General features: G+C 39.8%; 3 protein-coding genes across 4 annotated transcripts; 2 read left to right on the forward strand and 1 right to left on the reverse strand.

Annotated features, from left to right (window-relative positions):
• Positions 1-588: 588 nt before the first annotated feature.
• On the forward strand, positions 589-7,593 carry snx24 (sorting nexin 24). The gene is made up of 7 exons (XM_061697606.1): positions 589-837; positions 1,342-1,425; positions 3,990-4,094; positions 5,164-5,258; positions 5,378-5,407; positions 5,504-5,568; positions 6,207-7,593. Exons 1-7 carry the CDS (start codon positions 769-771, stop codon positions 6,275-6,277), a joined length of 519 nt encoding a protein of 172 aa, XP_061553590.1. The 5' UTR covers positions 589-768; the 3' UTR covers positions 6,278-7,593.
• ggcx (gamma-glutamyl carboxylase) lies at positions 6,938-16,406 on the reverse strand. Of its 2 annotated transcripts, XR_009769863.1 has the most exons (16): positions 16,236-16,406; positions 15,821-16,021; positions 15,582-15,740; positions 13,999-14,164; positions 13,856-13,934; positions 13,679-13,785; positions 13,446-13,609; positions 12,092-12,387; positions 11,768-11,899; positions 11,079-11,230; positions 10,223-10,392; positions 10,002-10,132; positions 9,765-9,912; positions 9,366-9,570; positions 9,052-9,255; positions 8,119-8,208 (listed from the first exon to the last, which is right to left on the reverse strand). XR_009769863.1 is itself a non-coding variant. In XM_061697604.1 (15 exons), exons 1-15 carry the CDS (start codon positions 16,258-16,260, stop codon positions 8,049-8,051), a joined length of 2,295 nt encoding a protein of 764 aa, XP_061553588.1. In that variant the 5' UTR covers positions 16,261-16,406; the 3' UTR covers positions 6,938-8,048. The 2 variants fall into 2 exon arrangements, 1 of the variants encoding a protein (XP_061553588.1); XM_061697604.1 differs by lacking the exon at positions 9,052-9,255 and having other exon boundaries at positions 6,938-8,208.
• Positions 15,971-27,890, forward strand: gmcl1 (germ cell-less, spermatogenesis associated). Its single transcript, XM_061697608.1, has 15 exons — positions 15,971-16,043; positions 17,796-17,966; positions 18,056-18,175; positions 20,412-20,508; positions 21,929-22,026; positions 22,125-22,237; positions 22,454-22,519; positions 25,235-25,319; positions 25,408-25,498; positions 25,576-25,731; positions 25,835-25,904; positions 25,997-26,072; positions 26,412-26,557; positions 27,053-27,140; positions 27,210-27,890. Exons 1-15 carry the CDS (start codon positions 16,032-16,034, stop codon positions 27,348-27,350), a joined length of 1,530 nt encoding a protein of 509 aa, XP_061553592.1. The 5' UTR covers positions 15,971-16,031; the 3' UTR covers positions 27,351-27,890.
• Positions 27,891-27,923: the final 33 nt, after the last annotated feature.

The following is a 27,923-nucleotide window of genomic DNA, read 5'->3' on the forward strand; positions in this document are numbered from 1 at the left end:
TACCGTTATTATAATTACAATAGGTGAGCCCAAACAGCACGTCCCTCCAATATAACTTAAAAGAATGATCACTATTGAGAGCAATAAAGTCACAGATCTCAGTCCACAGTTTTCTGACAATGGAGCAGTGCCAAAATAAATGAGTAACTTTCAACATGTACAGAGCAAAAAGTACATTTCACATTAATATCTATTTTGTATCTTTTAACAATATGATCATTAGATGGAAAGAATTTATGAATCATTTTGAACGAGATTTCTTTAACTTTATTGGCTATCAAGTATCCAATAAATGTCTATTGTTCATGAAACCAAAAACTTGCATATCTTGTATATTTATGACGTCTACAACAATCGAGGGCCAGAGACAGAGGGCCATTATAATATGAATTACTTCGATTTATATAGCACTTTTCATGGGACCCAATGACGCCGAACAGTATCACAATGGTATCTCTTAAAGATAAATTTTATATATTTTTTATTATTATTTTTGTTTTTATTTTGACATACATCGTACATTATTCGAGGCTACGACGTCCAGCGTACAAGCCAAGTACCCGGATGTGTTCTGGCTTCCACCTATGACGTCACGGAGCCCTCGACTGGAGCGAGCTAGTATATAAACACGAACTAGCGCACTTGTTTGAAAGCGCGCTATTAAACTAGCTGCCAAATTGCACTCAACCTGTGTGTGTCAATTTACGCCAGTGTTTCTCTGTAAAATGTTACGACTCAGGATTTAAATTGTACACAAGTTTTGTCGTTATGCATTCTATCAGCGTGTCCATTCCCTCTTTTCGTTCGGAAAACAACCACATCGAGAGGGGCTACACGGTGAGCTAATATCTACTTTTGTATGTTTTTTTTTTTACACAGCGAAGTGCATCCATTTTCTAACCCCTTTTAAAAAATACAAATAACATGAATATCATTCCGTAAATCGTCAGTGCTTTGTCGCCATTTAACGTCGAAGTGTGTGTTTTATTGACATTACAACAACAGTCCCTACTGTGTGACATTCCAAACAGTTAAAGCTGAAGGACAGGCCAGTTAATATGAAACGCTTATGGTTTTTAAGGTTAGTATATTTACAGGGTTGCTTGCTTTTTTTTGGGGGGTGGGGTGGGGGGGCTAAACTACATTTCCCTATGTGCTTTTGGTGTCTTTAAACGCAATTGACATTGTCAGATGTTTTCTAATCCAGTTAATCACCATTTTTTTAAATTTCATTTTTCGTTCTGATAATCACTGATACATCAGTCATCATTCTTGTTTGACTGGAAGTGGATCAGGACACAAACATCCCCTTTTTTTCTTATGGTCGTTCCTCTCTTTCAGGTGTTTCGAATAGATGTGCTGATGAGCGGAAGGCAACATGCTGTTGAGAAACGCTACAGTGAATTCCATTCCTTGCATAAAATGGTGAGATGATTAGATTGAAGGTCACACACTTCCATACGTCATGACATCATTAAACAGACTTGGATATATTTAGTCACCAAAGATGACAATTTGGGTGTAATGTACGAGTGGGCTGGGCGATTGTGGGGGAAAAATGACAATCACGATAATTTTGATTGATATTTAAATATTGATTAATAAACATGATTATTCATTGATTTTGAAACTTAGTATTTATTTAACTACCAAACCCCATATTTAAGTATAACTTAAAAGAACAACCAGAAAATAATTTAACAGGTAAAATGTTTTAAAAAGTAGAAATAAAAGAAATAAAAATAAATACAGCCAAGGCTAAAAACATTGGCATGCCTGAGGTGACTGTATTGTCTATTAAATATATTTGTCTAAAAAAAAAAAATCCTCAATATTCTGGCATTTAGCAAATAGAAATAATGTTGATAATCCTAACTGATTTAAAACAGGAAAACTTTAGTCTGATTTCATGTCAGGGGGGAAGAAAAGCATTTGTCTTTTTATTCAAGGCCATGACTTTCTCTGCTGTTCCTGCTGTACGCACCCTGGCCTCTTGGGGGCAGTGTGGTGAAATGCATGCATGGAGCTACTCGTGTACTGTAGGCTAAAAAAAGTGTAGAAGAAAGTCACGATAAAACTTTATTAAACTTGTTTTTCCACATATTAGGAAGAATATATGCCCGTGTGTATTGTTACCTGTCTGCATGTTTAACAGCATTAAATATACAATGGGTGTTCTTGTGCGTTTAGTTTTAGAGTGACCTCCAATTGGGGTGTCAATAAACATTTTCAAGCACGCTCAGGGAGGGCAGAACAACATGCGTCACAAGCTTGCTACAAACAACACTGGCTGCGTTCAGGGTGCGTTTACAATGCAGGAACTTGCATGTGCAACCCGTGCTGCGGCAGATTAATTGTTTTTCTTCGATTTTATAAAATTTCTATGATTGGAATAATTTGATAATTTGGAGTTCGATTGGAAAATTTAGTCACATTGCTCATATAGTTTAAATTATATGGGCCAACCTATTGATTTGTAATTTGAAGGCCCTGGGCAGATTAAATTGTTATTGTAGCACATAGAAGCTGAAATGTAATTGGACAAAAAATAATCAAAACCTCTACTAACTACAAATTGTAGAGAATAGACTGTTGGCAATAAATTAATACAGTTTCATTGAACTAATATTATAATTGAGTTTGTAAATGTAGGTCAGTGCTTCTGATGACGTTTAGGCCTGCAGATAGGGGCTTGCTGGCCCTGACAGCTCACCGCTGGATTGTACCTTTTTATGATCCTGGTGCCAGGGAACTGTTTCATCATGAGTAAAACTGCAACAAGATCAAATAAATTCCTCAAAAACAAATTGCATGTAAGTAGCAGGCTACGTTCCTTGTTCAAAAAGGATGACGTCGTAAGAATAAGACAATAGGATAGTACAATTTTTGATTGTGGTGCGGCATGACTAAAACACAGCGAAATAAAATTCCTGTCAAAGAAGTGAGTGAAATTGTTGAGTGCTGTAATTTCATTTGTCTGTGTGTATGTAGACAGCATGGTGAATTACTGAGGTTCTGAGTTCGAATTTCATTTGCCTTTGCATGTTCTCCTGGTATAGTCCTGCTTTCCCTCACGCTCCATAAACATCCACGTTAAGTTCATTGAACACTCTAAATTGCTCATAGGTGTGAATTTGAGAGTGAACGTTTTTTTTTTGTCTGTGTTTTTTGATTGGCTGGCGACTAGTCCAAGGTGAACCATGCCTCTCGCCCAAAGTCAGCTGCGATAGGCTCCAACTTGCCAGGGACCCTAATGAAGACAAACGCTTTAGAAAATGGATGCTGTGTTGGCACACAGGAAATCTCAGCCGCAAACAATCTGTTCATTGCTTTGTTTGCAGTCTCAGCCATAAATACTTCCTCTTCCCACTTTTGATTTTAAAGAGGGCCTCTCAGCAGAACACGTTGCTCCTATATTTGTATTTTCTTCTGCCCCTGGCCTAGTTTGTTTCCAAAAGTAATTGATAAGAAGGTTACAGAATAATCATAATAGTAATAATAATACAGTTCATTTCAAGGCACCTTTCAGTGCCCTCAAGGGCTCCTTAAATACAATAAATCAACCAGCAGGGGAGATACAATAAATAAATAAATAAAGTATTACAGAATGAAAGTATTTTTAACCAATTTTCATGAAACTTTGTAGAGGGTGCAATCCAGATTTTATTGTATGCAAACATAATCACAGGATTTAATTAGGAATGCATTTCATATTTTGTATTCATTAAAATAATAAAATACTTGTTCTTAAAAAAAATCTAAAATGGAGGCAACAAATAAGCGAAGAATTATATCAGAAATTCATAAAAAAATGCTATCCTTTTACATTTTAATAAGTGTAAACTAGAGGCAACAAATAAGAAAACTATGAAACATGGTACATTTGTGGTAAACTACGGTAATACATACTGTAATGACATGAAGTAAGCTTTAAAATGTTGTGAGATTTGCTCACCTTTTTCACAATTTTTATTAATTCATGTTTCCAGCTGAAGAAGAGCATAAAACCACCCGAGATCCCATCCAAGCATGTGAGGAACTGGGTTCCCAAAGTACTGGAGCAGAGGAGGCAAGGACTGGAGCTCTACCTGCAGGTAATTGCCAACACTACACCTGTTTGTCTGCCATGTTGTGCGTTTCTTACATTACTTAAGATCTCAACATTAGACCAAAATGCTATCCTTATATAGGAGACTCGACTTACGAGTTTTTCAAGATGTGAGCAGTCACTCGACGGATTATTTATTTATTTATCTATTTTGTCTTTGGTTGTGAGCAAAAATTTTAGTTATGAGCGCTAATTGGTGGCAGGTAACTTCACAACAAAGCAGCACATGGCGAACAATTTCATACACAGTGCTTGCTGTTTATTTCCACTTACAGTTGAAGTTTAAACAAAACAAAGAGAATTACATGTTTATTTAACCAAAGCCCATAACTTGCAAATGCCCGCTAGTTCAATGCCAGCAGATGATGCAAAATGGCATTGACAGGTTAACGAAACTAGCATCTATATTGCGATAGTTATAACCTTTTAAGCAGCGGATATTTAAACACAAACGTTGCATCAACACGTTAACTGACAGGCATCTGTTCTATGTCTTCTGCGAAAAACGACTAATATTACTGCAGCTTACTGAGTCGCATAGTTGTAAAACTCGTCATGTCTGTATTATACTCCCCTTTGATGGCCAATTCCCACACACTAAAAGGCTGATGTCAATGAGCATTGATGCATGAACTCATGATGCACAAACTGATTATTTACATTAAATTTAATTATGTTATGACTGTATGGTTTTATAAATTAAAATACTGCTATTTTTCTTATTACAAAACTAACAACTTTTGTTGATGTTTTATGTGGTGCTGGAACGGATTAATGGCATTTCCATTCAGTTCAAAGGGGAAAGATGATTTTGAGATACAAGTGTTTTGAGTTACGAGTGTGATCATTAATTTCTTGTCTCAAGGGACCACTGTATAATCATTCAAAATGTCAATAAGAAGACTTAACAGTTTCATTATTGTTGAAACATGATTGAACAAAGTTTCTGCTGCATAAACAACTGGAAGGGTACATTATGGTCATCCAAAGTAGGGGGAAAAAAAGGCCACGCAGGGTAAGTGCTGTTTTTTCTGATGCTTTCTCTGTCTTGCCAGACAATAATTATGGAGAATGAGGTTCTTCCAAGAATATTCCTGGACTTCCTCAATATCCGCCATTTCCCTTCACTGCCGAAGACTGAGAGCTGTGGGTAAGTTGAAGCTGAATTCAAATAAATCAAATGGCTTGTTTTTGTGGCTTTCTATGGTAAGTTAGTTGTCTGTCCACTTGAATGCTTTGTGCCTTACTCTCCATTTTGCCTTCTTTAAGGTCATTCGATACAGACTCAATGGAATCAACGTGAGTCTGTTTTGTTGTCTTGTACATAATAATAATAATTTGTCACTCAAATTAATAAAAAATGTAATTGGCGGTTTGTTTGTGGGACTTTTTCAGTAAACTTTCACACCAGCCCGTCATGGTTTTTCTAAATGACCCCTACCTGCTGCCAGATGCACATGGTGAGTTCAGGCCACAGCATTAGGTACACCAGCATAATCAGTGAGAGCCAATACACACATTCTGCCTTTAAAGGTGCACTAAATTTGACACATGACAGAGTATTATTAACAAGCCGGACAAATTTGAATGGGAAGAAAAATTGCAAAGTATGTGAAATAACACTCCAAAAGGGTAATTAATTGAGACTGAATGCTCTGTAAACCATGCCCCTAGGCACACAATCTCACAGGCTGCAGAGATGCACTCTGTGGTGTCCAGGTGTGTGTGTTTGTTTTGGCTGAAACACAAATGTTCCTGACAAAATATCCAGAAAGTTCCTGAGAGGTGATGATAGGGGTTGGCATCTCTAAATAAGGAAGTGGCAATTCCGCGAATGGCCACTGCATGGAATAAGGGCACTTGGTAATTATATAGTGGGGGAGGTGTGACTCATGCTGTTCCCCTGTTGTTGCCCCACCCAAAACATCCTGCCAGCTGAGATGGTAAAAAAAGAGTTTTAAGATATATCTCAACAATGCCGTACTATATCGTTCTCAATCTTTGCTTTTTATTGAAAAAAGTGCAAAGAACGAAATATTTTATTTTCATCCCTGGTTTTAAGTGCTTTTTTTTTTTTTCTTTCGTTTGTGGCTTTCAGATACATTTTCAAGTGTCGTGATTGAAGGTGTCATCCATGGAGTTTTCTACGCTGATCTCCAGCCCAGGTAGAGCCACAAAAAAAGGTGGGAAAAGGTCTGCCTTGGAGCAAGTCTTGGAGAAACTGAACCTCATTTCCATTGTCTTAAAAATACAGTATTTAATCTTTTTTTTTTTTTTTTTTTTTGGTTAAACTTTAATATCAGCATGGATTTGAGGCATTTGAAACACAATAATTAAGTTAATCAAGGAGTTTTAATGAATGAAGCAGCAAAATAGTCATTTTTTAAAACATTTTCTACTGTGAAATAATCATTCATAATCAACTAGAATTTAGAGAAGGGAGATTTGTTTGACTAAAATGCGCCGACTGAAGGACATCAAACGCTCTGAGAAGGCCCATGGGAAATGAGGCGTTTGAAGACCTCCTGGTGGGAAGAAAAATAGGGAGAGCAGGGAGGTGCCACTCCCTTTCAAACACCAGCGCCTGGGTCACAGAGGACTTTAAAGGGACATTGGGTTCATTTTAAACCTTGCAGACAGACCTCACTTTGGTTTAATTTTGTCCTTGCACCTATGAGATTGATTTATTTTAATGATTTTTGACACAAAAAAGAACACTTATTAAAACACTTAATGGCCAGTATGTAACACTAATTTCAGTAATGTCTCAGATGGGATGCAAATACTGAGTATCAAATTTTGTGCAATATGAAATCAAACACATTGTCGCACAGGTACATCTCATTTAATTATAATATTGCAGTTCAATTCAAAAAGGCAAACTCATTTACACTCATTAAACACACAGACTTTTTCGGAAGGCCAATGATCAATTTGGGGGTTTTGTTAAATCATGGTATATTTCACTCTGAGTGCAGTGAATCTATGAGTTTCAGTTTTTGAATTGAACTACTGAAATTAAATATTCTGATTTATTGAGCTACTCATGTATGTTGTTATGTATAGTAATAGCTGTCCTGGAAGTAGTCAATGTGGTCAACTGCGATCTGTGAATTGATGTTACACTTCAACACAGCAGTTTTAATAGACCTCATCTTCGTCTTCTTCATGTACTGAATAATCCTTGAACTAAATCTTCCTGGTACAAATGTACTCATGTAGGTATTATTTTACCATTTGTGCTCGGATGTGTGAAGAGTCTTAATGTGCCATAGGATGGATGAAACTGAATAATTTATGATTAAAACAATGTTACTGACATCACAGACTTTTTATTTTTATAAAAGTCACTACAAAAAAAGACTTGCTTTTACTCACAGTATGGGAGTTTGCATAGAAGCTTACTCAATAGCAGGAATAAACCCCCTCAAGTATGCCGTATTTCCTCAAATAGTGACCTCTGCTCTAATAAATGCTGTGCTTTAACCTTCAATTAAGCCACTGATCCATTTTCAAAAGTGCTTGTCCTAATTTGGGTCATGGCTGATGGGATAGTTAAGTAAATAACCACATCTGGCCACTATTTAAAGGAAATACAGTAATCAACATTTTAAAATCTGCTTATTTACCTGATCTTGAATTACAATAAAGTAATCAAAGTTGTCCAACAACAGAATAAATAAACATTCACATCCAACTCCAATCTTTCCCTTTAAAAACACTTCTGGTCTCATTTCAGCCAAAGGAAACGGCATGATCTTTTAGTGTTAGATTGCAAGTTCGACAAAAATACTGACTTTTCCTAGTTTGGAAATAATCTGAAATGGCAAATACTTTTATATAACTGTCCATTGTCGATCTGTGTGTGTGTGTGTGTGTCTTGAGTTGTAACAGTCCAGTAGTACACACACAAAATCCATGTGATCCAGCAGTAACTTCTTTAGAGTTCTCCATGACCGACTTCATCTTTAAGACGCTCGTCCTGGTTGCCTTCTGCCTCGGGTTCCTTCATGTTGGCGAACGCCACTTCCTGCGTCAGCTGCTCCAGTGGAGGCAAACCCACTGCCAGGTTTCGTACCGCAATGGCAGTCATCAAGAACCTAAAATAAGTAAAGTTAATGACGAATGAGTTCAATCCACAGGGCGGATGCTTGCTTATGCGGGGTACACACATACAATGGGGCGGAATTTGAGCCTTCTGATCAAAGTCAGCAAAGGCCCCAAATCGGACATTGCTAAAAGATTATCCTGAGCGATTATCATATGGTGTGGGGTGTGAGCAAGAGATTTTTCCTTCCCTGATTTGCACGGTAAACGATCGGGGCTGACGATTGTAAACGTTAAGCCTGTTCAATATTCTCTCTCTCTCTCTCTCTCTCTATATATATATATATAAAAACCAAAAACATGTCCTGTTCAGCTGCATGGCCATCCAGAATGGTGGATCTGTATCCATTTTTTTGCTGTGCAACAGAGGACTTTTAAATACTCCATCTGATTTATAATTTAAAAAAAAATATTCTGATATTTGAGAATGGAGCTGGACAGAAGTGTTTGAGACCAACAGAGGGACAGCTAGCAACGGGGAAGGTGACAACCCGCCACCCTTGAGCCTATGCCAAGCGCCAGCTGCGAGTAATGATGGGCGAGGGTGCCAGTGGAGAGGAGAGTAAGACGATATGTTCGGGAAATGATCGGGGCTGACAATCATAAATGTAAAATCTGTCCAATCACAAATTGTGTGAGGGCAACACTGAGTTCAGCGTAGCCATCGACTCTGTGATGTGAAATGGTACATTCGCCAATTCGAAAGCGACCTGCAGCTCGCACAGTTGCTGGACATCGAGGAGCAACTGGTTGGATTAAGTGTTTGTATAACATGAGTCACAAAACATTCACTGCAGTAAAATGACAAGGAGAGTTTGAAACTGCAATGTAGTTACCTGTAGTTACTAACAGTTAGCCTAACTTCTATTTGGTCTTCTACTACTACTACTCTTGGTCTTCTGTATTTTCCGGCAGTCTGTGGGGACTTGCTGCCTATCACAGGTCAGTCCTGGTATTACAACAGGCATTTGGTTTGGGGGAGGAGACTTGATTTGTTTGCGGAGATATCGTTGTGTTGTTCATCTGGAGTACACCACTCACTGTAAGAACAGTAAGCACACACATTCTTCTCCCTCATGTGTGGGGTCTCTCAAATTTTAAGCCGGTTAAATTCTTGAAAATTGGAATATGTGTACCCCACTTTACTCACCCTCGTCGGATGGCGTAGTACTTCTTGACAGTGAAGCGCTCCAGTCGCTCCAGCACGCCGGCCTCCCTGCGTTTCTTCACTTCCTTGATGCGCCGCTGCCTCTTTAGGAAGAGCCTCACCACTGGGTCGGTGGCATTTACTTCGGCTCCGTCTTCGTCATTGGTTGACATGAGAGGCTGCAGCTCGGGCGGAAGAGGTTCCGTTTCTGTCCAGGTGAGATTCAAGTCAGGTTGACCTCTTTTTCTTCTCCCTGTGCTTGTTAGTTATATCCAGTTACACTCCAAGAACATATACAGTATGCTGGGTAGACTGAAGACTCTAAATTACCAATAATAATAATAACGATCTAAAAAGGATGTATTGTTGGCTCTTCAGCACTGTAGTTGTTTTGAACGTCACCTGTCCCGTTGCGAATGCGCTCCTGGAGGTCCAGCAGCTTGGTGAAGTTCTGCTGCAACGCGGCCTCTGTGGTGTTGACATAGATGTACATGTAGCAAGATGGCTCCTCAGACACTGTGTACACTCTGTGGTAAGCCCCAGCAGGAACCTGCACCAACAACATATGAAGGCCAATACTTGATTGTGTTATGCATTAAAATGTGCAGTAATATAATCATGTTTATTTGGTGTTTTTACCTGTATGTTCTCCCCAGCCTGCAGTGAGAAGTTCTTCTTTTCCTCCACTATCTCCAGATTGAGGCTACCCTGTAACAAGTGGATGCTGGTGTTGCCCAGATCTTCACTCACAAAGTTCTCCAAGTGGAGACCTACAAGATAAACATCACGTAGTAAGTACACATACTGTACATACACGCGTCTAGCGGCCCTTTAGTAACTCGACAAGGAGATGGTGTAACCTGGGAAGTCTGCGATGAAGACTATCTCAGTCTGGTTGTCCAAAGTGCTCTCAATCTCCTGGAACTTGGTTCTCCACGGTGAGAGGTCCACCAGCAGGGGCATCAGCCACCCGTTGGCTCGGAACGGTGACCAGTCGGCCCTGACTATGTCCACGCGTGGGTCGAAGATCCTTGGAGGGGGTATGAGTGAGTGTTGATGCACACACACTAACCAACCACATCATTATGTACACCTGCACTGTCTAACACAAAGAGGGCAAACTCAGGAAGTCCACATCTGGCCTGACGCAAGCAAAAAAAAAAAAAGTGTGTCTACTTTGTTTCTTGCTAAATTAGTTTTTAATTCAATTAGTTGTTAAATATATATATATATATATGTATATATATTTTTATATATATATATAAAATAACAATACAAGGCAGGCAATTGTATAAACGTAATAATATGATGAGGTGATTATACATATACACTATACGATTTTTGTATATATGTCATGTCATAATAGCCCTCTGGGAGAAACCCTAACTACGATATCACCCTCGAAGAAAGAGTTTCACACCCCTGGTAGAATGTTTATTGTACTGTATATTGGATCATATTGCCAAATATGGTCACGTCCTTCCTAAATATTAGAAAAACAGAGGCATAGCTTGAGACTTAAGCTCAGTAAGTGCAAAGGTTTACCGCCACACATGTTTGGCTTTTCTGTGCTATAATTTTATGATGCTACTGCGATGGAAAAGTGTGATAAACATGCAAGCGAAGATCTCTGCATATCTCTAGACTTGAGCTCAGTGAGACTCTAGGTTGTGCAAGTGTACTTTATGTTGTTGCTTGGTCCTGAGCTATGGTTACCTTTGCTGGAAGCGTTCATTGATGGACACCCAGATGTCGAAGTAGATTTCGGGCTCAGAGATGTTGTAGCGAGGCAGGAGGTCACTGAGGCACGTGGCGTACTGTTTCAGCATGTCGCCGTGGTCCTTCCAGCGCCTGCTTTGTGTGAACACCTGACAAACAGACGCAGACACACACAGTGTACATAATGCAAACCATACCTGTTGTCAGGTTAAAAAAATAAAATGTAAAATAGTTCATTAATTTTCTTAGTGTTTTGGATAAAAACAGTGGTAGCTGTGATATTACTGTTGATTTAGGTTAAAGACTACAACAACTAAACTTCAGTTTGTTTTGAGTCCCAATTTTCTCACAAATTGATTGACTTTCAGGAAGCCATTACTTTTCTGTTGTGTGAATGGCAACAGGTGGATAAACAGGTTTATTGTACCTTGTGCCATCTAATGGATAATAATCTAATTGTTCTCCCTCTCACTATACATCGCCGGCATAGATAGCTAAACAAAGACATTTGTAATTAATAAATAATTTTCAGACTAATTAAGTGAAGTTGGATAATTTCCAGCAGGATCCCTGATAAGAGAATTACCAAAACACTGGAAAAATTACTTGAATTGGATCTCACCACATTGTCCCTAATGTTATGTCTCATAAGTGTCAAGTAACATAATATTTTGCCACTAACTCACTCCTGGGTTGAGGTATCCCACCTCTCCCGTTTTTACATCTTTGTATGTGATCTTAACGTGCTGGTGGCTGCGGGAGTGAACCATCATGTCCCACGAGTAGCCGTACAAGCCGTTGGTCCAGTTGTTGTAACCCTGGCAGACAAAAGCAAACAATCAGGACAGCAGAGACAGAACAATGATCATGTTTATCGGTCAGCCTGTGACCTTGCTGACCGCTATTGCTCAACTGTGAGTGATGATAAGCTTTGTTGACAGTGAACTGAATCTCCAGAAGGCTGACGCAACAAGTGATTACATGATGTTAATGCAAAAAAGCACTTATACCTTAGTGATGAAGTGGGAGTAAGGCAGGAAGAACTGCTCCAGTATGTAAACCAAAGTAAAAACACCCGCCAGCTTGTGTTTGAATCGTAGTTTAGGAGATTTGGGTGCGGTCGGCGTCCGCTGGCACCCGTGGCCGGGGGCCTCGTGGTAAACGCAGGAGGGGCTGGGCTGGGGATCCACCGACGTGTGTGGTAGGACGCCCCCAAGGAATGCAGGGAAGCGCCCAAAGAACCTCCTTGGCCAGTCGGTGTAGCAGAAGAGTGGACTGGTTGCCAGCATTGTGTACGGGAACATGCCTGTGGGAGGTGAGTGTGAAGGTAACATCACATGCAGTTAAGCCTTGCAGGAGGTCTCCGTGTAAACATTTGTCACCTGCATAATCAATGAGGGAACAGCTTCAACCGTGCTATGCACTAATCCACTGTTATTGACAGAAGATAAAAACGCAAGTAATTGACTCCCCCCCCCCCCCCCCCCCCCCCCGGCCCCCCCACAAATGTTTAGAATTGCCTTCATTAGTTTAAATCGAAAATATACCATAAACTATGATTCCTGAAACATTTTATTATTGCAAACTCATTTTATAGGATTACCCTGAAAAACAAATGGCTTACAGATCATTTGATTTCCAAGAAATGCACCAGAAGTGTACATGCCGAGAAGACTCCATGTAACTCACACTAACAACCCAGGCTAATCGTAGCTCCTCCCTGACAAATAAAGTTTGTCTCTCAGTCGAGATGTATCACTTCAACATACTTTCAATTACTGTACTACTTTCCTACTGAGACAGGGCTTTGGCACCATTTTGTGGCATTTTAGGGCATTTCAGAGAGAGCACAATGGTTTTTTCAGCGAATAGCTTACATTTTCAGCAAACAGCTGGAGATAGGCTCCACCATAAAGCAACACATAAGTAAATTTGAGAGCAGTGAACTGTGAATATGAGGGGGATTATTGTAATGGCTGCAATTGGCTGGCGACCAGTTCCGGGTGTACCCCGCCTCTCGCCCGAAGATTGCTGGGATAGGCTCCAGCACGTCCGCGACCCTAGTGAGGATAAGCCGCACGGAAAATGGATGGATTACTGTAATGGAATTTTATAAAGACAAGATGTACATACATATTGAAGTTGGTTTGCTACAACCAATACATTTGGATTTTTTTTCTTCGATAAAAATATATTTATTTTAAGTTGAATGTTTATTTAAATGTTTTTGTTTGTTTTTTTACACACGGGAATAAAACACTTTTGAATTTGGCTTCAGAGTGTATATACAAGAACTGTTTTTGAACAAATAAAACCATAATCGCCTGAGTAGTGGTCCTAATAATAGTGGAGAAACAAACTCACCGATGCTGAAGAGCTGCGAGTTCATGCAGTGAAAGTAGGTGACGAAGACAATCACATAAGGTCGCGTGGCGTCGAAAAAAAGCAGGAAGCCGGCACTCAAGTCGAGAATAAGGCCGCCCCCGTGCACCACCAGCAAACTCACCAACTCTACGGAAAGAATCATCCTGAAACAAGATCGACACGTGAGTTCGAGAGAGCTGAGACATCAGGGGCACGTTCTAAATGCTACCCACTTGAAGGGATCAAACAGCCAATGGTGCACCAGGTATGACATGGAGTATCCCTCCAACCAATCGGCATCCAGCTTCTTAACTCCGGCAATAAAGTACACTATGAATATCTATTGGAGACAACACCATTAGCCAACTCGAAACATCACATATGAACATGAATAGCCACAGTACTCAAACCTGGGTCCTCAACAAAGTGTAGTTCCAAAGCGGCACGTGTGCATTTCTGATAGAAGGCCTACTCAAGCCGTCAAGTGACCTAAAAGATAGCAAAATAAACATAAAAATCCTTGTAGCTTCTTTGACCTTAAGTGACAACTCACCAGTATCTGTTGCCATCCATGAGCATGAGTTGGAAGCCGATGAGACCGTAGAGGTAGGAGTGGTTATTCCATGCCGTTTTGTCCAAGAAAAAGATGTACCAGTATGTGGAGATGAACATAAGGCAGGACAAACGGTACAAACACCCCAGCATGATGCCCAAGGCACCTTCAGAGACACACACAGATTGGTTGAACCACAAATAATAATGGTAGCAAGTGTTGTGTGTTGCATCTCTCAATTTGTATTGGCCCTTGTGGGCAGATGTAATTCAAACAATTTGTTGCAAATTTTATCCAAAGGTACAGAGATGAGCATAAAAATGCTGTTATGGACATCTAGGGAGTCCATCGGGGGGGCAAGAAGGGGACGTTTTTAGACAGACCAAGTCAATCTCCAGACTTAAACACTATAAAGTATGCATTTCACTTGGTAAAGAGGAGACTGAAAGCCACACCCATAATGCTATAACTTGGGACTGTTCCAAAAACAACACAAAGATTGTGATACATGTTACAAATTCACCAAATTAATTGCTGCTCTGTATTATGACAAATGTTTGATATGCTAGGTAAGAACTATAACATAGATGAAAATGTTACAAAAAAAGCAATTTGATACTAAGAAAATGTGCCATCTTTATTTGATCCTCCTGGTTTTAAGGGCCAGTCCTGGCACATGCAAATGAGTCACTACTCACCCCTGGCCCCTCGATTGCGGGGTGTGCCAACACGATTATGACAAGTAGGGGTGGACATAGGTGCCAACTAGTGGTTACTCGTGCCCATACAAGCCCCCATAAAGACAGTAAAAACATGCATTGTATTTTTCACTCATGGAGGCACCACCTCGTCACCAAGCCGCCGATTTAAGCCTGTCGAATAGTGTATATAATGTGTACTTAAATATACAGTTTGTCCTAAAATAAATATCTTTAGCCTAATAGGATATTTGCCCAAGTCATTTTTAATTTACTGTCTTAATATCAATTAAAAGATACCAATGTGCTTGCTAAAAATTCTGTTGTTTTTCCTAAGTCTGTGGAGATTCTCAGTCAAACAGGTCATGGTCATCTGAAAATGTTGATTCAAGGAAACGGGAGTCTTCTAGTTTGTTAAAATTTCTGTTTTTTTCCCCTTTTCTTATCAAATACGACTTAAGCAATCATGCTATTAGGCTAATTGTATTACTTTTTGGCTGTCAGCGCATGACCAGGTTTGCTATGGCCCACAATTAAAACATGGATGTGTGAAAATAGTGTAATATTTTGCATTGCATTTTTTTAAACATATAAAATAAAATGTAATTTTCCCATGGGGTGACAAAAATGTTTGGAAAAAAATATTTTTTAATCACATTTTTTTTATTTTTACTGTAAATAAAAGGAAATTTTACCATTGAGGGGTTAATGTTTATGATTTTTTTCCCCTCGCTGTGACTGCAGGAGTAGCTTTACTGGGATTGGGGGTCAAAAGCAACAAATCGCATGTGTGCTTTCACCTAACAATGCCACCCCCTCAGCGAATGTCCCTGCAAGCTAGAGAGGGGAGTGCTGGTTAGGGGTGGGAATGAATGTGCAACCCACCGAGGAACATCACCAGATAGACTAGGTACATCCAGTCCATGGGCAGTGGCTTCAGGAAATTGAAGAGTGGGAAGCGGCACACAGGGGCACCGTCCAGGTACTTGTAGTCCACATGACTGAGGCCGCGCTCCTGTGTGATGTCCACGGCCATCAGCAGACCTGCACAAACACAAGATCATGATATTGATCACAAGGATCATTACACTGATAAGATTTTTTTTCCCATCTTAACTAGTCACCAAACAAGCAGCGGAAGATGCCCAGCGATGCAGGGTCCGTGGGCCGGTTCAGGAGGACCACCAGGCTGGACCAGGAGGTCAGGTCCTCCTTCTTGAAGCCGAAGATCTGCTCCATCTTACTTTGAGATGCGGTTTGATCTGTTTTCTTAGGGGCTGCAGCGGTTTTTGCAGTTTGCTCGCCATCGCTGCCCACTGAAGCGCCTACGGAATTATGGTAGTCAAAGTAAGGACAACTCACTTGGAAGACCTTCACACGCATCATACAGGTCTATGAGCTTGTATTTAAGTTGAAGTCGTACAAAACCCCAGGGTCTCACATAAGGTGTCAACTTTAAGTTTAAATACAAGTTGATTGTTATTGTCAGTGTTGATTATATTAGCTAAAACCCCAACACAGACAGGCTAACAAGCTCACCTGCACTTGTGTCTTTCGCCTCCATGGTCTAAAATGTTGAAATATAAGTAGTAATGGCGGTTTGAGGGCAGGGGCTCAGCAAAGTCCTTCGCGGTCTACTGTCGCGGCCCCAGGTGGAGGTGTCCAGCCCGGTGGCGTCAACGAGACGGACGAAGCTACGTGTCACCCAAACCGCAGGCTGCCTAGGGGGCGGGACCTTGGAATGTTGTCTAAGAGACACTCGTCGTCTATTGGCTGAGTTCCCTTTAAACCGCGCCCCAAATGTAGTTTTACGTTTTATCCGGGTAGCGTAAAATAAAATTTGTAGACGAATGCTAGAACAAAAAATATGAAAGCGGTACAATATTTATATTCAAATAATGTTAGTTTAACACTTTGAATTGTTTTTTTTTTCATTTACAATTTAATTCAAATTGTTTTATGTAAAACAACGATTGCGTTATAAAAGGGCATGATGCCAAGTATTGATCGCCTCTGCACTTTGAACTCTGGGAGAGGACGCCAGTCCATTCAAACAAATGTTTACAGTGTGTGATAGTACAGATTTTTTTTTTTCCTAGTGGTTTCTAATTTTTAATTTGAGAACATATTACATGGGCCACTTTCCTATCGTATTGGGCAACGTACAGTCGATAGACAAGCGAAAAACGTGCCAATTTTAGTTCTCGTTGTGAATAAAAACCATGAACCGAAAAAAAAAATGGAAACACATTCACGTACACAATAAATTTGCATATTATTCGTGAGGGAAGGTTAAATTAAAATCATTTTAGCTGCTGAAACACTCTCACGAGATGGACGTGTTCGAAATTGTTTTTGTCAGACATACAATACACACACAAATACTTTTTCTAAGCATGCCGTTTATTTTTCCAAAAGTGTACTTCGCTGATCTGACGGGAGCGGCGCTATTGAGCGGACAATGTATGCGTAGGCAACGAGAGAAGAAGCAGCAGCAGCGGCTAGAGAAGCACAAAAGCACATTCTCGGGATTGTTACACTTTGACATACGTCTCAATTTGCATTTGTAATAATTTTTTTTTTTGGTGGAGGGCAGCATGTAACTGGTTTGTCGGCTTCTGTGAAGGCGTAGCTTGTGACGGCCGACTGTCGTCGTTCAACACTTTGTTGTGTTCGTAAGCGCTAGCCCATCCTCAGCTGGCTGGGCGAGATAGACATACGTGGGTTTGTGTTAAAAGTCCACGTCAAACCGAGGCGACTGACCTGTGCTCGTCAAAAGGTAAACTAACATGTTCGTGCTAAATATGCTAAATCAAACAGCATATATGTGTACAGTTACCTGTAAGAGAGCAGCCTTTTAGCTGACTACAACATGGATACGTGGTGTTCAGTCCTTGTAGGTTGTGCACTCAGAACCCACTTACTAATGTCACACTACTGTTAAAAAGTACTTGATTCGATGCAGGAAAATGTTTATCTATTTTGGAGGAAGTGATTGAAGTTACGAATATGTTGGTCTCAACTAGCTAAGTGACTTGTTAGATTACTATACTGGACTAAAATCGTGTTCATATTTGTGTTTTTCTCCTGTTTGTGCAGGCAAAGATGGGGAATATGGCAAGCAGATTTCAGTCCTCTAAGGGACCAGAGGAAACCGGCGAAAGCAGCCGCAAACACAGGTGCGATTGGAAGAGGAAACGGAACGCACAGTGTGACTGTGAGGATGAGAAGGAGGATGACGACCCCATTCAAGATACACCGCGCAGGCAAGTCAACAGGCTGTCCATCAGTGAATTAGAAAGCTTTGCTAACATCCTAGCTTACCTTTGCCATTGCTCTCCTTAATCTTGAACAGGAAGAAACTGAAAAGTACCTCCAATTACATTTATCAAACGTTGTTCCTGAATGGTGAAAACAGCGACATTCGCATCTGCGCGATGGGACAAGAATGGAACCTTCATAAATTGTACCTGTGCCAGGTGAAACGAGACAAAAACATCACACCTCATTTTCAAATTTCTTGAAGGTTGGATTTACACTGAGGGTCTAAGTGTACTGCTCTGTGACATATCTGATATGGCTGTGTTTACACCAACAGAACACATGAAACAACATGCGCAGACACTCAAATTGCACGTAAACAACTCCACAAATGTCAACACTCGGCAGTGACAACACTGAAGTAAACAATCATACATAGTACACAAATATTAAATGTCCCTTACCTTTTAGATGGCCTTGGCTGACTCTCCCCCCTCATTGCTTTAAATTAAGGTAACATCCATATTACTCCATTACTCCACTACTAGTGATGAACACACTTCAAGTATTATATTGGTACAATATTTATTGTCTCAGCTCGTGATTCTCAAGAAGTGTTGTACTTTTACCCATTAGTGGTTCGCAGTTCATTTGTATTTAACTTTTTAGTACTATATGTTTGTATTTATTATTTACGTTTTTTACATTTGTATATCGGTACACTTTTATTTAACTCTTATCTGCAATACATTTTAATTGAATCATTATGTATTAAATCTGTTCTGAAGATATCTGATTCCATACCTATTTTGTTTTGTTTTTACGCCACCATGATGCATGTCTCGGTTGTGCCACTTGAAAGAAAAAGAGGTCAGAATTGTCACTTGAACCATGCAGTGTAAATCCAGCCATATTGTCAATTAGGCTTTACACGATCAGGATTTTTGGGACCGATCAGCGAGTTTAAAAAAATAAAATAAAAATCACCAATCCGATCACAAGATGGAGCAATGTGTCTATTTAAATGACTTGTCCATTTACTGTATATACTTGTGTACTGTGAGTATCTTCAAAAGTATTCTCTCGTCAGGTCATGTATTCGGATCAGTCAGGTCGAACCAACATTACAACATGACAGAAATAATGGGTTCTAACTTACTGTAATTAAATGACTTTATTGTAAAAAAATGACTTCACACACTGAAACTTTAGAGTATGATTCGACAGAACGCCGGGATGTTTACATACAACCGTTAGCGCCAGCACTAGCTACGCTACATAACGGTTTGGTGCCTGCTTGCGAGCCGTATCATATTAAAAGTACGTGACCATACCTCAAGCAATCCTTAAATGAAAATCTTCTCCCGAGCACCGGTGACCAACACTACACGTTTTTCCTCATTTTGTTCTTATAATGCATTCTGCGCGATCCATTGTCGTTATCGTCGCCATGGTAACAAGTGTATCCGGTTGCATTTGAGTTGATATGATAAAGCACAGTGATCGTAAAAGACAGGATGCGGTGGTATCGGAATACAAGATTTTATTGCAGTAGTATGACATACTGCAATCGTGAAAGACCAAATTTGTCTTGTAGTCTGATCTAGGCATTATGTGTCGTCTGTCTCAGACGTGTTGTCTGTCCCACACCGCCCACGTGTTTATTTTTAAAATAAATAACTTTATTGACCGTCAGATATTTACAGGACCGTCAGATATTTACAGAATTACTAAATAACGGGTGCTAACTTTCTGCAATTAAATTCCTTTAATAAATACTGTTAATGACATGCTTACTCTAACTTTCTCACTGTCCCAGCTATATCGACGGGTGTTGTCCAGAGTTTGCGTCCATTTGGCTTTTCCTTTTATTTATTTGTTTTTTCACGCTGCGTTGCTTGAACGTGGCAAGCTCCTTCTTGTGTACATTCTCCAGGTGCCTGATCAAATTTGTGTTGAAGCATTTAGATGACGTTCCCCACAACGTACTTCAGTTGTGCACAGACTGCAAATAACGTACATGTTGTTTTTAACCGGCAAGATTGAAAAAAACTTTATTGGCCGTCAGATAGTTACAGTACTGTGCCACAAGACACGTGACAAGGCTAAAAATAAACAAGCTTTTTGATTCATACGCAACGGCGGGGCGGAGTTAATTAAATGTCTTGTGCGGAGCCAATCGATGACGTCGTTGATGGGATCGGCAAATTATGACATGAAAGCCGATCAGCATAAAATGCTAATTATCGGCCGATACCGATCACACCGATCAGATCGGCGTAAAGTCTAATATATATATGTGCGTGTATATAGGTGTGTGTGTGTGTGCGTGTGCGTGTGTGTGCACGCGCGCCACAGAACTGGGCAGTTTGAGTCAACTGTGTATATGTGTGTGACACAGAGCTGGCACCTACAGTCACCATTATCTAATTATTGCCTTTTCGCTCCTGCCAGTCGGGATATTTCTCCAGCATGTTCAGCGGCAGTTGGAAGGAGTCCAACATGATGGAAATCAACGTGGAGATACCTGACCAGAACATTAGCATAGAAGGTGAGGAGCCGATGAAGTGAAGTTGTATGAAAGTTCAAAATGTCCTTAAAATAAAAGACTAGGCAGACGTCAACAATTTCCTTCATCACAGCAGGACAGGAAAAGTGAATGTTCAATGTGAAAGGTCACACTTCTGTCCCCCCATTCGGCCATTCAACATTTTCATTGGCAGTTCTAAACTTTTCCAACATCGTGCTACCTTACAATATAACCCTGTATTTTTATGTCGTTATTTTGACGTTTGGGATATTGGGTTAGGTCTGTTGTTACACCAATGTAGTGTTAGTGTCTGTAAGACAACAACAGTCGCTTTTCTGTTTCATCATCCTTCTGCCTCACTCTACAGGCCTGACCAGACATCCCATGCTTACTGTTACATTAGTATTGTATTGTCCATAAATCGGGTAGTCATGCCTGGAGATTGGTGGGCAGGGATGACATGCTAAAGAGGCGTTACTGTTACGCTGGGGACACTTGGGACCTGAGTTCATGAAACGGTGTCTGTATGTGTAACAGATGCCTCCTTGGATGCTACTATAACATTGTACGAGAAATGAATGAATGTTAATGTAACTGCAGCAATGCTACTACAGCACCTGTAAATACTAGTTTACGGGACCGCTAGATGAGAATTGACGTAAACGACATTTTACATTACACAACATTACAATCAGGGCGTGACATTAGCTTTTTTGCTCACCAGCCAATGTGGCTAGCGGTTTCCCAGAGTTACTAGCCACTCAGCATTTACATTTGCCACAATTATTCTTGAAATTTTTGCCGGTCCAAATACATTCGTCAACGCAGGGTTGCTGGGGTGGGTGCTGAGTAAAACTTTAGTTGACAGAATGATTTTACTAATCGAAATAAAACCTGCCAAAGTGGCTAGTGGGTGTGGCAGTGTACCCGCCACTGCTGAAATTACACCACATTTGGCGGGTGTTAATGTATAGCTCTGATTACAACGTACACAACACAGTGTACATTCTTAGGAAAATAGTTGTAATACTTGATATTTTGAATGGTATTTTTTCCACTGGATTTTTTTTTTGTTTTTTTTCTTCAGATTTGATCAATGTAATTGTTCTTTTATATATATATATATATATATATATATATATATATATATTCATTCTTGGGAATAAGTGGAGAAAAGTTCAAAGAAAATTGCCATTCCAATAACAAAAAAACCTATATCGGGACATATTGTTGTTAAGCTATACCATTATGTCTATATCACCCAGCACTATGCAGAAACATCTTGTATTATCATATCACATAATGATATATATATATTCTAATCAATTCCCATCTAAATAATCCTACATATAAGTAAAGCTATTTTTTCACCTTTTTATCAATGTCATTGTATTGGTTGTGTGTTATTCTGATCAAATTGTTCTTTTTTGTGTATATTTAGCTCTGCATGTTGTCTTTGGATCCTTGTACCGTGATGACGTTCTCATCAAGCCCAGTGGTGTTGTCAGTATACTTGCAGCTGCTTGTATGCTACAGCTGGTCAGTTAATGGAATTACTGTTTGGGTAAACCTGTACTACTCTAATATAAAGGCACTGTAAGATGAAGCCAATTTTTTGGGCTTTATTGCTTTGGCAGGATGGTTTGATCCAGCAGTGCGGCGAGACAATGAAGGAAAACATCAGCGCAAAGACTGTGTGCAGCTACTACACGTCCTCTTGCATCTACGGCTTGGAGTCCGTCATGAAAAAGTCTGTTAATTTTCCACTCCCAGCTCTTGAGGTCTGACCTCAAAATAAAATATTGCTGACGATTTCAGTGTGCTTGTTATTAAGTTTATGACGACATGTTAACTAATGCAAGTTCTTGACGATGTAGTCATAATTACCTACTTCCACAAATAAGTGTTGTGCTACAGAATTTTTCGATGTCTTTTTTAGTGCGGTTTTTTTTTTTTTTTTTTGCAGATGTCTGGAGTGGCTTCTAAACAACCTCATGACGCACCAAAATGTGGACTTGATGAAAGAAATTGGGTACGTGGTCGAAAGTGAAGCACTTATTATAAAACTGAATAATTTAACTGTGTTGATTATTAAATGAGATCCTTTATTGTTTTTATATACAATCTCAGGCCATATGCTTTTGTGGTTTAGTTTTATTTGAGCTCATAAAACAAAAGTTAAAAAAAACAAGTCGGCAGCATGTGATTAGCACATCTAGCTCTCGGTTCTGAGGTTTGGCATTCCGACCTCTGCTCTAGGATTTCTGTGTGGCGTTTGCATGTTCTCCCCGTTCTTGCGTGGGTTTTCTCGGGCTAGTCCAGCTTCCCCACGCATCCATAGATATGCATGTTAGGTTCATCAAAGCCTGAAGGTTATATTATGTGCCCTGTGATTGGCTAATGAACAGTCCAGGGTGTACCTGGCCTCTTCGCCAAAGTCAGCTGGGATGGGCTGCAGCTCACCTGTGACCCAAATTAGGACAAGCACTGTAAAAAATCGATGGGGAATAACACTAAAATGAATGTTTCCATAAACAATGCAATCAACAAAATAATTAAGATATAATTGATTCTTACATCACATGTATAACACACCATGCCCAAAAAGGCATTGGAAGGGATAAAACATAGTCAGGTCCATGACTATTGGGACATTGATACAGTTCTCATCTTTTTGGCTTGAAACATCACCACAATAGATTTGAAATGAAATTAACAAGATGTGCTTTAACTGCAGACCTTCAGCTATAATTTGAAAATATTTATTTCCAAATCAGGTAAATAGTGTTGGAGTTACAACAGTGTGTGTGTGCTAAACTAAAAAACTAGTCACACACACACACCAAAGGTATGGGCAAATTAACAAATATGAATCAAAACTTTTTAATACTTGGTTGGCAATCCTTTGCAGTCAATTACTGCCTGAAGTCTGGAACACATAGACATCACCAGATGCTGGATTTCATCCTTGGATTTCATGCTCTGCCAGGCCTCTTCTGCTACTGTCTTCAGTTCCTGCTTGTTCTTTAGGAATTTTTCTTTCAGTTTTGATTTCAGGAAATGCATGGTCAATCAGATTCAGGTCAGTTGATTGATTTTACTATAGCATAACATTCCTCTTTGCCTAAAAAATATATGTATATATATATATATATGTATATTTGGTTGCTTTCACAGTATGCTTCGGTTCATTGTCCATGTGCACTGTGAAGTGCCCTCCAATGAGTTTTGAAGCATTTGGCTCAACATGACCAATTATTTTTCTTCACCAGGAAAATAATTTTTGGTCATCCACCATAGTTGTTTTCCATAGTCTTCCGGGCCTTCTGTCACCAGTGCGTTCTTTGTTTTTAAGAATATTCCAAACAGTTGATTTGGCCAAACCTAATGTTTTTCTCTGATGGATTAAACTGAATTAAAGATGAAAGTCTGCAGTTAAAGCACATCTTGTTCATTTAATTTCAAATCCATTGTGCTGACGTTTAGAGACAAACAGGGTTGAAATTGTGTTGACGTCCCAATATTTATGCACCTGCCTGTATTTGGTCTTGCCCTTTTTCAGCATGCATGTACAGCTGCGGTAATGTTTAATATAATGGTCAACATTAATGTACGGTAATCTGTGGTACAAAATTAGCTTAAACATTTTAGACTAATGCACTACAACTTTTAGTCCAGTGTTCCTCCACTATATATCACGGTATTTCGTTTGCAGCCCTACCCTTTCGCAGATTTTTTTTTGTGGTATGTATGTTTCTGTCGCAGGAATTTGCGTCTCGTAGCAATATATTTTTTTTTAATGGGTTTTTACACTATACTACTATACTTAACTTTAATGCCCTCGGATGTGGGAATGGAGAGCCACAGTCACCGATGCACTATTTGGTGCTGGAGGAACAGCAAAATACGATCACAATGACCACACTCACGCAGGACCTGCTGTTGTTCATGCGCAGACACGCACCTAGCACTTGCATGCAAGTACCTTAACACAAAGACAGGATTTAATGTACAGTATGTTTTATGCATTTTATGCTTGTAGTTTTTTGTTTGTTCCAATACATGTACAACATGTTGAAAAGTGTGTTTAAATGTAGCTGGTGTGTCGCAGGGGTAAAACTATGAAAAGAACAAAAAAATGATGTGGGCTCTTTTGGATTTTCATCTATAGCGGGTAGGTCCGAAATGTATCCTCTGCGATGAATGGGGGTTCACTGTAAGGAGTACAGTATTTAATGACAATACAAGGCGTCCTCGTTTTATAACTGAGTTTGTGAGTTCTAGGGCGGCAGCGTAACCCCAAATTGGACGCAAGTCAGAAAGCACTGCCTTATATCACTATCTAAACTACGCTAATGCAGTAATAAAGTCACAGTTACAAAAACACATTTGTATGAAAAACACTTCTTTTCCTACGTGACAATTTATTCCAAAGCCATGTGACATTCTTACCCTGGAATTGTTTGTTGGGGAAAAAGGACCCCTGTACTTAAAGCCATTTTTATTTTTGCACCAATGCTATTTGACACTGAATTATACTTTGAGCTGTTTGCAGTATTTATTTTTGTTCTCATGTAGTCAAATTAAGTAACCAAAATATTTGAAACTCCTCTGTGTGATGCATTGCAATTACACCACTACAAGCACAGTAATATCGTTATTGTTTTGAAACCGTTCTTATTTGGATCTCATTAGAATGTGCAGATGTACTTGATATTGTGACCAGTGAGCTTATCTATCTGTTCAGAACGGACATGATGGAGCAGCTCATCCAGTCATCGGACTTGTTCGTCATGCAAGTGGAGATGGACGTCTACACTGCTCTAAAGAAGGTTTTTTTTTTTCTTTTTTAAAATGCTTTACTGGTTTCCTTAACTGCATTTTTTTATTGACTCGTTTATTCTTTTGTCTCTTGGTCAGTGGATGTTCCTGCAGCTCAACCCTATGTGGGACGGACCCATTAAGCAGCTTCTGGCCGATGCCGATGCCTGGCTGTGCAAGCGCAGGAATGGTAATGCATGTTTAAAAACAATCTCCTTCCTTTTACATATTTTCAAGACGATTATTTGTGCTCAACTTGCTTTACAGACCTGTGCTCAACAGACCTGTGTGCGGGGATGCCCTTCCTAGATACAGAGGAGGGTGCCCCCTTTCTCTCTGTCTTCAAATACGTGCGTCTCCAGTACATCATCAACGACCTCGCTTCGGCACGCATTCTGGAGCGTGACAACATTTTTTCTCGTGGTAAACGTCATTGAAATGCTAATTCTATTGGTCTTCCTGTCATAATCTATTTCATTTACAATAGAGCATACAGGTTTAAAGCTCAAGCACTTTGCGCTTCCAGATTGGTTAACAACAATATACAAAACGCAGTGGTTTGCCATGTTGCGGACAGAATTTGACAATGATAATGGGTAAGAAGAGCCTCCCTGGGTTAAATATGTGCCATATTTATTCAAATTAAGCTGAATACATTAAATACATTATTAATGCTGATCACCATTAGTCCGCAGGAAGTCAACAAAGAGGAGCTCGAGTTATGCAGCATGAGGTGTGGCAGGAAACTGACCAAAGATGGAGATGTGAGTGAGACATAATTGTGGCAACTCCATATTTTTACTCGTCCGTGTGCTTGTGCAGTTTTTTTTTTTAAATGCATGTTCTTCTTCACGTGCTTTCATAGGTTCTATCCGGGTGCTCCAGCTTCCCCCCACATTGTAAAAACATGCATGTTAGGTTAATTATCTGTCGGTGTGATAGTGAGTGTGACTGGTTGTTTATTTGTGTTGTTATATATTTGAAATACACAGTTATTTATGTATTCTTTAAATATACATTTATATGTATAATATTTTAGTAACATAAATGTGACATTTAATTTTATATCTAATTAAGGATATATAATTTTTTGTAATCCTCAGTACTGCTGGCGATGGACTGGTTTCAACTTTGGCTTCGACCTGCTGGTGACCTACACCAACCGCTTCATCATCTTCAAAAGGAACACACTAAGTCAGCCATGCGGGGGCGCTGTGAGCTTGCAGCCCCGGCGACACCTGGCATACAGGTCAGCACGGGGCACACCATCACTTCCTGTTGTGACCCAAGTTAAATTCGGATTGAAATTGCCCGGGATGCCCTTTTTCAAGCTATTTTAGTTGGCTTTTTTTTTGCCTGGCATTTGAAACATAAAGTAAAAATAAAAAACGCTTGAAAAGTAAAAATAAACAACTTCTAGAAACAGTTTTCTTTTTCCCCAGTTTAGTTGTACAGGTTATTGGTCATATTAATGGTGGAAAATGTTTTGAAATTAATGAATGATTGAATTGAATTTATCTTGGTCTATTTTTTTATATCACAAAAACCTGGCATTTGAACACAGGTTTGTATACTTTTTGTATCCACTACTGTGTACATAGGTTGATAGATACATTATAATAACTGGTAGGTAGATAGGAAGGTAGATGGACACATCAGTAAGCAGTTAGGTAGGTAGATATCGATAATTACCTCAAATACAGAGCATATTATTCTACAATTTCAGATGCTATTGTTTGTACAGGTTACGCTTAGCCTCCTTTGATAATCTTGGCAAGCTAGTGTGCAGCCGCTCTACCGGTTACCAGCTTCTCACACTTGAGAAGGACCAGGTCAGTAAGCATTGGTTATCCTCACAAGAAGTGAGGTGAAGGTGTTTACCTAATGTCCCCCCCTCTCAGGAATACGTGGTAATGAACCTGGACAGTCGCCTGCTGTCCTTCCCGCTCTACGTGTGCTGCAACTTCCTGTACACGTCATCGTACGCGGACCACCGGCCGGACCCCTCGGATCAAGAGGGAAGTGCCCGCAGCATATCCTGATCGACTCGCGGTAGCTGCCACCCGTTCCTGTGGTAACGTTGGCACTGTTTGTACGGTCCGCCGGGACTTTCAACATCACATATTTTATCACCTGTAAGCCAGCGAGGGGAACATGTCTCTGATGTGTCACATGGAGGCCGGTGTCATTCCATTTTAGCATGAAGCTGCATACGTCAATATGGGAACTTTCCATTCGTACACTTATGTTGACGACACCGTGTTCCACAAACCAGTCACCTCACTTCATTGACGGGAACATTGATGGGACTGTCCCACGGACTTCTGGAAGTCAGAAAACGGCGACATTCCCCCTTTACCATCTGGGCATCACAAAGCAGGAATTTCTGGAATTGCGCCTTTTCTTACCAAGAGGTAAAATACTATCACAGCAGCAGCTGTTTTAATAAGATAAGTGGAACTGTTACAATTTGCTGTGAAATGAAGATGTGGTGTTAATGGACACAATCTACACCTCAACAGTTTCTTGTTTTCACCTTGTAAGTACATCTTAAATGTGTAAAATAAAAAACTAACTCGTAATCACCACTCTTAATTTACTGTTAAAAGTAATCT

Source organism: Phycodurus eques, chromosome 15 (assembly GCF_024500275.1).
Source record: "Phycodurus eques isolate BA_2022a chromosome 15, UOR_Pequ_1.1, whole genome shotgun sequence".
NCBI lineage: Eukaryota > Metazoa > Chordata > Actinopteri > Syngnathiformes > Syngnathidae > Phycodurus > Phycodurus eques.

Bases quoted from the DNA above. Each gene is read 5' to 3' on its own strand.
- snx24 (XM_061697606.1), top strand. From the start codon at position 769: ATGCATTCTATCAGCGTGTCCATTCCCTCTTTTCGTTCGGAAAACAAC. The intron at 838-1,341 runs GTGAGCTAATAT...CCTCTCTTTCAG, and splicing joins ACATCGAGAGGGGCTACACG to GTGTTTCGAATAGATGTGCT. The intron at 5,259-5,377 runs GTAAGTTGAAGC...GCCTTCTTTAAG, and splicing joins CCGAAGACTGAGAGCTGTGG to GTCATTCGATACAGACTCAA.
- gmcl1 (XM_061697608.1), top strand. The intron at 20,509-21,928 runs GTGAGGAGCCGA...GTGTATATTTAG, and splicing joins CCAGAACATTAGCATAGAAG to CTCTGCATGTTGTCTTTGGA. The intron at 26,558-27,052 runs GTCAGCACGGGG...TTGTTTGTACAG, and splicing joins CGGCGACACCTGGCATACAG to GTTACGCTTAGCCTCCTTTG.
- ggcx (XM_061697604.1), bottom strand. From the start codon at position 16,260: ATGGAGGCGAAAGACACAAGTGCAG. The intron at 11,900-12,091 runs GTATAAGTGCTT...TTTGTCTGCCAG, and splicing joins ACTCCCACTTCATCACTAAG to GGTTACAACAACTGGACCAA. The intron at 9,571-9,764 runs GTGACGTTCAAA...TCACCTGGACAG, and splicing joins GCGCATTCGCAACGGGACAG to AAACGGAACCTCTTCCGCCC.